At 34.2% G+C, this 11,812-nt stretch overlaps 1 protein-coding gene across 1 annotated transcript; it reads left to right on the top strand.

The window, feature by feature from the left end:
* Positions 1-3,807: 3,807 nt before the first annotated feature.
* LOC128547986 (uncharacterized) lies at positions 3,808-7,618 on the top strand. The gene is made up of 4 exons (XM_053522133.1): positions 3,808-4,832; positions 5,111-5,326; positions 5,916-6,000; positions 6,342-7,618. Exons 1-4 carry the CDS (start codon positions 4,620-4,622, stop codon positions 6,917-6,919), a joined length of 1,092 nt encoding a protein of 363 aa, XP_053378108.1. The 5' UTR covers positions 3,808-4,619; the 3' UTR covers positions 6,920-7,618.
* Positions 7,619-11,812: the final 4,194 nt, after the last annotated feature.

Raw genomic sequence — 11,812 nt, 5'->3', positions numbered from 1 at the left:
TGCCCTAACCGGGACGAAATCAAGGAGAGCTATGATCTTCTTTCTCACCCTAACACTACCATTTTGATTCACTTTGTCTGACATTAGCATATATATGTGCACAAAAGCCATATGCATTTTTCAGCAGCCGTTTTTGTCTGTTAATCTATTTTCGACTTGTTTTTCTGTTAACCGATTTTCGACTGACGGCCCATCCCTTCATTTTAATGCAATCTGAGGAAAGTATAATACGACCGTTCGCAAAAGGCAAGAAAATATAACGGAACCAGCGGGACCTCGAAAGCTTACAGAGAGTCGATATTCGGTATTCAACAAACCTGCACAAACATCTACGAAACAGTATGATTATTCTTATATAATGGTATTCAAATGGGAAATCAACGCTTGTGTGTAATTACCATATTTTGCATTTAGTCCACGTTTTCATATCAGCACATACTATAAGCACTTGACTTTTATTTCAGACCAGTATCTCCAATTTTTGAAACACCTATGAGACAGGTTGTCAGCACCGATGGCAAGACAACTTTAAATCACGAAACTCTAGCTGAACTCAGCAAAACTGAGAAAACTCTAAACGTTGTATCAATGGTTGGAAGTCTGAGAACTGGGAAGTCGTTCTTGCTTAATAAACTTGCAAACACAGAAGCAGGTTGTATTTTAGAGATGTATGTATAAAACTACTGGTGCAATAACTTCTTCAAAAACATTATGTAGAATCATAGCTCCAGTGCTACTCTCTGTTTTAATGATTTGTAATTATATTTAATTGTTTTATGTAAACAGTTTGAACAGTTTTTGTTGCACACACATATTTAAGAAACACATATGTGTTAACGTTTCTGTCATTTGTTCCTCCTAAACCCTAAACTTCCGTCAAATTTAGGCAGACGTTTCAAATTCACTTAGAAATACCAACGTTCTGGGTTTGCAAAGATATCCTGGCGCCTGGTTTAACAGACTCCCTGGTGTTAAAATAAATGCAAATGATTTGGTAGACCTTGCTTACTCCATCATAGTCATGCAATGCAATTATTTCTGCATAGTTTATTGATTTAATATTCTAAACAATTCATAACATTTTCCATTAACAAATTTCTAATAAAAGAAATTCCATGCCAATATATATTTGATAGTCTGCATTCATAATTCCAGGATTTGACCTATACAAAAATGCTAACAATTCGAGTTGTTTTGCAGTTGTTGCTGTAAAGAATGAATTTGAGACAGGACATACACCGAAAGCAGTCACCAAAGGTATTTGGGTAATGTCCAACACAAGAGGATGATTCTTGTTCTCCTCGATACTGAGGGAATTGATGATCCTGATAAGGTGTATTCATTTCATTCATTTTTTTTTCATTTTATTGCATTTTTTTTACATTGAATAACGATGAAAATTTCAAACTAATATTAGCATTCTTCCATTAACTAAAAGTTTTTACCATTTACTTGCTAGCCATTCAAGAAGTGTTTAATTACTTGACGACATAGATAAATTTTCATTATTTTGTATTCAAGTTTTAGCCAGCAAAATTTTCTGTTGAAATAAAGACTGGTCCCATAAAGTAAGGAGATACGTAATAAAAATACTGTTAATCCTAGAACTAGAAAGAGTCGTTAAGGGAAATGTTTCCAGATGTACGTGACTTACAAAATACAAGTGTAAATAGTCTGATGATATTGCTGAATTTAATTTAAGCCGTAAATTAAAATGTTAAAAAATACGCTTTCAAAATGAATTATTTTTCAAAAAAAACAAAAACAAAAATCTATTTTCTACGACTCATCGAAAAAAACAAAACCGCTTTGTCTTGATTTTCAATTTCAGTTACTAACATAGCTGATAAATCTTTAAGAAATAATTCTGGAGGCAAGAAAACTACAAAATGTAGACGAAAAGTTTGAAATATTCGTTTTTACAACTTGTGTCGCATTTAAAACCATCCAAGGTTTTACTTCTAAGCCTAATCTTTCATAATAACCGTTTAATATATCAGCATGCAAACTGATAACACTAGCATGCATTTCATTAACAAATTTCAAATACCACTTAACATTTTCTTGGACGCTTTAAATTTCTTAATCTGAAATTGCATTTACGAAATAGAATATTTTTCTTTCGTAAGCTTAAGAGATTCAACAAATTTTTATGTTTCTATTTATTTTTTGTTACAGGTTGAGATAACAGACGACCAATGGCTTTTTATCTTGTCTACCCTGCTTTACAGCACAATGGTTTTCAACACAAGGGGACATTTCGACAGGCAAGCTATTGAAAAATTTAGGAATCTTTTAAGCGTTTTATATAATCTGGTATCGGTCTGAAACATAACCATTTTTTTCAATAATTTAAATGTTTCAATAAATCTAATTGTTGAAAATAGATCGAACTTTGCTGTACAAATATGTTTAAACAATGAAGTTTCTTTTATAAATACACAGCAAGCAGGCAACTGTATAAAGAAAGCAATATACCGGATACATGTACTTTGTGCGCTTTAATCAATCTACTTGAAATTAGATCGGTCTTTGTTGTACACTAAGATATGTTTAATCAATGAGGTTTTTAATTGTATAAATAAACAGCAGACAGGCAATTTATTGCAGATAGCAATTTATCTGATACGTACACTCCACAAAATTCCTAATCGGTCACTTTATATTGTATTACTATTTTGTTAATAATGCATGCATGTATTCACACGAAATTTTACATACCGGTATTTGAATAGGTACTGCAGTTAATTATTAATTCATTTTAGCAACTCACGGCCAAAGTTACCGCATTTTGCGTTTTGACCAATATTGCATATTTTGCACGTACAGGGCATGTGCATCAACATGCACGTGTTTGTTTACACTTTTGGCATTACTGACGAAAGTCCTACTAGAAAAGCACATATCATGGTGAAATTGACACAACAGCAACGCGATCGAGCTGTCGGAATGTTGTTAGCCGGGACACATTCACGACATGTGTGTAATTATTTTTGCAATTTCAAAATAATTTTGCTATAATTTATTTGTAGCTGTTACTTTGATGGTTATATCTATTTTTGACCTTATTTCCGTTTACAAGAACCTTCGATCGTTGGTTATCTACCATCCGCGCTCTTTTGGCCAAATTCAACTCAACTGAGTACAATTCATTGAAGTGACCGATTTTGAATTTTGTTGTAAAATTCCGACAGCTCGAGCGCGTTGGTCTTGAGTCAATTTTACGATAAAATGTGTTTTTCTAGTAGGACTGTCGTCAGCAATGCTAGAAGTATTCATTAACATGTGCATATTGGTGCACGTGCCCTGCACGTATAAAATATGCCATATTTGTCAAAACGCCTTATGCGGTTACGTTGGACGTTAGTCGGCCAAAAATAAACCAATAATTAGCTGCACTACCTATTCAAATGTCGGTATGTTAAATTTCTTGTAAACACATTCATTATTAACCAAATACTAATACAATATAAAGTGACCGATTAGGAATTTTGCTGAGTGTACTCCATCACATTAAGCACACGTTCCACAAACTTATAGCTTCCTCATATCAAGAAAATTTACCTTACATGCCTGGAACCAACAGTAATGATTAGTATAAAACTCTAATCATGACATATTTTATTGTATTTATGGCTGGAATATACCATAATATGTAAACATATAACCTTAACAAAGCAAAAGATTTCTTAGAGAAATTAAAACATCAATAAGTGTAACTGGTGCGACAACCGATGATTCTATTCTAGACTTCTTCTTTCCCAACTTCGTTATTGCATTAAGAGATTTCACTCTTACCATAGAAGAAAAGACGGCAGACGTTTTCTTAGAAGGTAAATTAACGTTACAGCGTGGAAAGACGGACAGTCGGAAATTTAATGAGACAATACAACTTATCAGAAGATATTTCCCAGCTGATGGAAGTCCCAGAGGCTGATTTAAAACCAGAGTTCCTTCAGACCCTGAACTCTTTTCGAGACTATAATTACCTTTTCTTGTTAACCAAAAATTTTAAAGTACGGGAGAGGAATTAATGGAAGAAGTATGTTAATATATGTGTTTGTTCATTATTACTTGTTTAATATTCGCAAATCTTTAAATTCTTGCTGAATTAGAGCGGTAAAGGTGAATAGTATGTCAATATACGTGACAGCTGACAGTCTTATAGTTTTATGAGCAGAAAATATATCATATTTCAACCTAAACAAACGATTCTTAGAACATGTCAGTAATGTAAGTTCCACCCTATCATATCATTTAAAAATTAAAGTAAGTGTAATAGTGTGACGAAAATGTGCAGCCAGATTTGATTGCGACTAAAATATGGAGTCTCGGGATAGGATTTCTATGCCCTGTCGGCGAAGCTAACGGACCATTTTCATGTTTTATCCCTAAACTGCTAATTGCTAAACAGGTGCTAATCATGACCTACTCCCTAGAATTTGTAAACGGACAAAGAGAATTATTCGCTCTATATTATGCATAAAAGACAAGCAGATTAACGTAATGAATCCTTAAATATTTAATTTCATGTTTCACATTTCACAGTGCTCGCAATACCTCTTTCAAGCTACGTCAACTCAATTCAGGATGGAAAACCACCGTGTCTCAGCGAGGCCATGGCAACAATGGCTGACATTGAAAATGCATGTGCTGTTGAAAAAGCAACTGAAGTTTACAACGCAGAGATTAAAATACGTATTGCGGCACATAACACTCCTACTGATACTGGTCTCGTTAACTTCCACAGGGATAGCATGAAAGCAGCCATTGAAGTTTTGAAAACTGGACTTGTGTTTGATGAAGAACAAGTGTACGGAGAACAAGCTCTTGTAAGTAGTTGTGTTGGTATAAGTTATGTCTACATTATTACATAATTGAAATTCTAAAATAATGTAATATAAGCTACAAGACAAAATTTTGGGGAAACCAAGTTGTAGTAATCTAGAGAAGATCCCTTGGAATATAGAATGCAACCGGTCAACGTAATAAGTTCGATTGAGTCTGTTGACATGTGCTTTACATCCATGCCCAATAGCATCGGCTTAAGCGGATCTCTTATATCCCAAAGGATTAGAAAAATAACAACACTTGGTTACTGCATTTACAGGTGAAGTTCAAAGAACTACTTAGAAAATTCAAATCAGCTGCAGACAAGAACTCGAAAGCTATCTGTCAAAACAGGCTTGAAATTATTAATTTGAAAGTGGTGAAGAAGATCAATAACCGTATGTACTGTCATCCTGCTTGTTACGACGAGTATTTGAAGGATATTGATTGGTTGATAAAACAGTACAACAAGGATGCATTATATCTTGACACAAAGGTAAGATAATCAAATAAATAAGAAGATACAATGAAAGCATACCACGCAACCAAGCAAAGATACAGCAGAGTCGCTTTGGCTGAGTTTGTTAAGAAAAGTAATTGAATATGCGAACCCCACCCCCCGCCCCCGTACCTTACGTAAACAACTTTGAAACAGTAACAACATCCAAATACAAGGCGAACTTGAACGGCCGCCCGCGGTACAAAAATACTGCCACTGTGAATATAAAACAAATAAGTCAAAAGCGCCTTTGGAATAATAAAACACAACAAAGCAGAAGAACAGCAGGAACCATTTGATCTGTTTATGAATTGTACAAAACCTTCACGCCAATATCCACTTGCTTAAGAGGAACTGTACTAACTAGAACGTTGAACTGACTCCATAATATCAAATGACCAGACACAGTGACAACTCTAAGATATACATTGTATATGAACAAGAAATAACTCTGGCCGTAGTAGGAAACGGGTCATACTGTGATAGATTTCATGTCGACAGTTCGGTAATACATTTTTGTTTACTTTTTTGTCAATGAATTGCACGTGTGTGGTTATATTTATGTACATGTGCACAACGTTTTCAGGCACGACCAGCACTTCAAGAGTTTCTTGATGGTAAAGAATCTGAAGAGGAAAAAGTGTATCAAATGGTCTTACAGGCACAAAAAGGTGAGTGATGGCGTTTTATGATATTATGCTTAACTGTATGTATGTTATATTGGAGACATACACTTATTATCAATATTCATGAACAGAATATTTCTAAAAAGTAGGGGTAAGTTTAGAGACCAGTTCATTAAAAACTGGGATGTTGGCAGGATTTGTTTTACAAATACAAGAGTGCCGACTGTGGAGTAAATCGAAACGTTAAAAAACTGCCGACTTTCCTTAGTTTTAAAAAATAAAAAATCTTTTGATGTCATACTTGAGGCATGCCCTTTGAACTGAACGTTTCCTTTAATATTTAAATTATTCAAACTCAAAACTTCTGTACTGTTAATACTTAACAGGGACTCAAGAAAAATCTCGTCCGCGAATACAGCGCTTACGTTCTCTCACTGAAGAGGATCCTCAAACTCTAGCTGAAAATGAAAAGAAGAAGGTGACTGAAGAGGAGAAGATAAAAAAAGAAATCAAACGAGATATTACAGTCCTGCAAATCAATGGTATGAAGAGTATTGGAAGTCAATACCTTGAAATGCTTGATATGAAAATTAAAGAACTAGAGCACGTGAAAGATGAATTATCGTCTGATGATCCGTATTATGAATCACTCCTGCTTGAAACGGAGCACTGGAAGAAATTGTTGGAAAAGGCAACTTGGAATATGCCACAGTACAAAAACAAATTGCAGTCTATAACAGAATCATCATCTGAGGTAACGCACTTGACAACAAGTCAAGTTTCAGAATCATCGAATCATTTGCAAAGGTTGACGACAAACAAGATAATGCGATATCAAAACAAAAAGAAAGAGCACCGGGAGATGGTGGGGATGCCAGGCACAAATACGATGAAAATTATTTCCGCGTCAAACCTAACCCGGCACCGATTGATCCTGAGTCGATTGATTCCAAATTCATCATAGATCTTGAACGGAGGGAAAATGAAAAATGACAAAAAAGACGAGTGTCCCATTCTTTGATTTGGTGGTCTCGAAGGAAATTTTAACTCATGTGTTGTTAATCAAAGCATATGGATCAGGCATTGAAATGCATACTTGATATATAACAAAGGCGTTTTCCAAAACATCGAGACCCGGAAAATTTTGCAAATATAACCTTCGTAAATTAGAATTACTCTAATGGATTGTCTCGCGTTGAGAAGCTTATTCGTTTAGAATGTGTGTGGTAGATAAAACGTTATCATACATTATACTTTATTCTGTATTGCTATGCTACTACATATTCAGTTGTAATCTTATTAAATGTAGGCATTACGCATGTTTCTTCGTGTTATAACATGAAAAATTTGAAAAATGGCAACAAGAGATGTAATTGAAACGGCATGATCTATTTAGAAACACTATGGCAATTATTTTTAAATAAGACAAGCAGAATTATGTTCTTCATTATTGAATATTATATGTGTTTAGATACAAAGTTTTAAGTTATTTTTTCGTCATTTACAATCTTGCATTTTAGCTATATATAATGATAATTCATACATACTCCTTTATGGAAAACATGCCGTATGTTTTTTCATAGATTGCTAAAATGTAGTAAAGTCCTTTCATTGTCTTAATGATTATTGTTTAAAGCCATGAGTATCTAATTGACCTGTCGCCACTTGTCAATCAAACTTATCCATGATCTAATCAGATATCGTATTTAAAGGCTGTTCATCACTAAGTAGTCCAGATATTAATAGCAATAGTGTTTGTGTTCGGTATATATTGATAGAACTGTATCGAAATTTTATGTTCATATATGCTAGATAACAATGGCGGCGTAAGAATTCTATGTATCGTAAGGAGACATTGAAAGTAAATTGAGTAGATTCGGGGGATTGTAATAAACGAACCTTTCTGATATAAAATACTACATCTCAACTACCAGCTCCGCAAAAAAAATCGAAATTATTCCTTTGCATGAAGTTTTGGCCTTGAACAATAGAATCCTCCTCTAATGCTACTTAATCATTGTTTAAGTCTATAAGCCATAGCTATTATACAAAATGTACTTTCTTATATCCGGAAACGGAAAGTTTACAAAATTAAAGTTAGTTCCTCTAACCTTAACCTTTGAGCGTCTGATTTCAAAAACAATCAGTGATCTTCCTCAAGCTGTACTTTGATATAGTGTTAAGGATGAAAGCCATAGCTTCTTTTCATTAAATGCTTATACAAGAGATCTTCTTCATTGTATAAGTTCGAAAGTCAGAGCTATTATGTTTTTTGGCTTTGAGTTCGGAAAGAAAAATTGTATTGCTCTTCAATAAAATCTGCAAAATTATCCTTTAGAAACACAGAGTGCATCAAAGAAAACATAAAATATTTCATGAATTATGCCCCCTTTTACAGTTAGTTAAAAGTTTCGATGCACTTTCACTCTATATCTGTTATTACCAAACAGATTTGATTCGAACTTAAAATAGTTGTAGCACATCATCACCCACATCATATGACACACGGTTCATAACTCTGGCACCAATATTATATGAATTATACCCCCTTTTTCTTAGAATTTCAGGTTAATATTTATGCAATTTCACTTTATCGATTTTATTTACTTTTATTTAACTTTGACATAATTTGATGAATCTTATTTATGTTTAATACCCATCTTCTAATATTGTAGTTGATAATCCAAGAACTGGCGCTTTTGTTTATATTGGAATCCTTACATAACCTTAAGTTTCAAGTAATGACTTTCGTCATATCACATTATATGATCGTAAAATATGAAGTGTAATGTATTAAAAGTGAGGCATGAAGTGCGAACTATGAAGTATGATGTTTGAAGTATTGAGTGTGAAGTGATGAACGGTGAGTAATATTGTACTATACTGTGATGATGACGAATATGAAACAGACTGTCTGAAACAGCTATTGCACATATTATTTCACAATCTATGCTTTCAATATATATTTAAAACCCTCACCTTGAAGTTGTCATGTTCCGTTATTATTGTTTCTCCGGGTATACAGTTTTACTCCATTTATGTCTAATTCGACATACTGCCAGTTCGGTTATGTTTTGGTGAGAGTGAAATTTCTTCATATTGATATCTCGATCTGTCGAAATAACTAATTGTTGCTTTCATAAAGTTAGGCCTAGCCATGCATCAGTTTATACATAATTTATTTCAGTTAGATTGTGAAGGAAGCTCTACAACTTATATTAATTACTCTCGACACCTCATTCCCGATGGAATCCATCGCCTCGAGGGTATGAGAGAAGAGGCCAGTTTCTCCCTTTTAATGCTGAGCGCGAAGCAAGGGAGCTACTGGTACCAATTTTCACGTCTTTGGTATGACGCGGCGGTGGATCTAACCCACGACCTCCCGCACTCGAAGCGGACGCTCTAGCACTAGGCTATCGAGGCGGTTAGCCACGCATTGATAATAGATTTGTTCTGGGAAGCAATGTGTTATATTTCAATTATTTGTATTTACTATGAACAGTCTCAATCAAACTGAGCCTGCAGCTTTATCACTGTCTATGTCGTGTTGGGCGACCTGTGGTTTTTTAATTATTAATTTTAATCCATTCTTTACAACTTAAAGGTAAGGGAGATATTTTATATGGTTTTACATATATTTGAATCGTAGGTGTAGTTTCCCCTTACTTGTCATTGCATTCCCACATTTTATTAATTTGTTTTAATCAATGCGGAAGTAAATTGTGTTTTGTAACTGTACACTTTTTTAACATTTTACTTTTTTTATAATTATTGGAAAAATAAATTGGTTAATGTTATAATTCCTGATACTCCGAAAATCAGTGAAGATCAAAATTACAAGAGTATCCAGTCTAGTCAATGTAGAACGTGTTAAAATTTAACAAAATATTTTGCTGACTAAATTAAAGTACACATTGTTCTTTAAACGTTTGGTGTGGGATCTGTTGCGAAGTGATAGTGTCATTGATTACTTAATATCATGCGCAAATATAGGTAATTCGTTAATGCAGGGTTTATGGTGGTTTCTAAACAGGTGCCTGTCCGTTCTTGATATTATAGAGGAGTACATTGAGTCTCTCTCTACAACATTAAGCGTCATACCATAGACGCTTCTTCGCTAAGCACTTGGTATTAAGAGGTTAGTTTTAGGCCTGATCAGCCCGGTGTCAGTATAATGTGACTGGGTAGCGTTTCATGTCATGTGTCTACGGTGTGATATTACACTGAGTCAGCACTAGAAAGTTGGACATTATGCTCACTGCTCCAAGTATACACCGTAGTGGTTGAAAAAGACGCTTATTTCAAACACACAGACACACATATACGCACACACACACGCACATAATTTCCACCATTAAAAGCTTGAACACCACTTTATGACTTAAAAGGTGTCAGTGTGACATCATAACACATTTTAATTTGTTATAAAGTTTCATCTTTATGGATCGTTTTCCACGTTCTGAGCTCTCAGTGTCAGGTTTCTTGGAACTTGGTTATTTTTTATCCTTGTGATATTTCGTGATAAAGGTGAGTCAAATATATTTTGGATAAATTATCGTTAATCTTACTCACGATTGTCAAGGGACGTTTTTCGATATAACACACAAATATAACAACAATTCACTTTACTTTTTCATCAAAATTATTTAAAATAAAGATCGCGTAGAGCAAATGTATCAGTTGCAAGTTTAATTAAGCCATTCATTGCTATAGTATATATCATATTGCTAACGGAAAAAACAATCAAATATAAGACAAGAAATTACTTTTTCATCAAAATTATTTGAGTAAAGATAGTTAATGTATAGCGAACATACGTGCACAAATAAAAAAATCAATTCTTATATTCACATTTTTACGGTAGTTTGGTTCAAAAATAAGCGATTTGCTTTAAAAATGTAACAGAAAATCAAAATATATATCGGGATATCGGCCTTTTCTACATCTACATTTGTTAACAGAACTGCCAAAGAGACCTATCAACGTTCAATTGTAATCCGCCTTCCGACTGGTTGAATCGTCGTGTCGATTCAATTTTTATCTTTACCGTCAGAGAAATACGTTTAAGCATTTATTTAATGTTCTATTTGAAATTTCTGGCGTCCAATTTTGAATGAGTTTTTTCAGACTACGCCATTTTGGGTAAGTGTCTCTGAATTGCGAATGACGTCAGTTTACGCGCGCAATCTCGCGAAAATGGCCGTCCTTGATATTATTTCACCAATTTTGTATAAACGAATTTCAAAATGAACACTACTTTCTTTCAATACAAATATATAGTGAATGTTAATTATTCGTATTGTTAATAAACATTTTTTAGGATGCGGGTTAGTAATTCTTCTAAGTTGACCTTCAATTTGGGACTTATACATAATGATTTATTAGACATATTTGGTACTTTAAAACACTTTTCCGGTGATTCACTTTATCACGTAAACAGGATACGTGCATTTTGATAGAGATGGGAATCAGTCCAAACTTCTACGGCGAGTAATTAGTGTAAAATTGTCGCATTGTTGATTAATCATGACAAAAAAGTACCAGTTGAAAATATTACATTCTTTTGCATAGCTGTACTTTGAACTGCGCCCCCCCCCCCCCCATCCCCTCCCACCGCATCCCCTCCCCTCACACACACACCAAAGCAAATGAATAAATTGTCCGTCAACGTCATTACATACTCATGAATTGCACAGGAATGTCAGCATTGTTTGATGTCACTATCGTCATTTCCTTTTGAATTATCCATTATGGAACTGTTTTATGTAAACACTTTGCCATGGGTCGCACACATATTACTTTCCTGTTGATAAACCCCATGAAGAAGACAAAATAAAAACCAGCTGTTTCAGGCTAA

Source organism: Mercenaria mercenaria, chromosome 1, assembly GCF_021730395.1.
Source record: "Mercenaria mercenaria strain notata chromosome 1, MADL_Memer_1, whole genome shotgun sequence".
Lineage (NCBI taxonomy): Eukaryota > Metazoa > Mollusca > Bivalvia > Venerida > Veneridae > Mercenaria > Mercenaria mercenaria.
The sequence above is the reverse complement of the archived record's forward strand: the minus strand, read 5'-3'. Positions and strand labels throughout refer to the sequence as shown.

Excerpts from the sequence above, each read along its gene's own strand:
- LOC128547986 (XM_053522133.1), top strand. The coding sequence starts at position 4,620 with ATGGCAACAATGGCTGACATTGAAAATGCATGTGCTGTTGAAAAAGCA. Across the intron at positions 4,833-5,110 it reads TGTACGGAGAACAAGCTCTT|GTGAAGTTCAAAGAACTACT; the intron begins GTAAGTAGTTGT and ends CTGCATTTACAG. Across the intron at positions 6,001-6,341 it reads GGTCTTACAGGCACAAAAAG|GGACTCAAGAAAAATCTCGT; the intron begins GTGAGTGATGGC and ends AATACTTAACAG.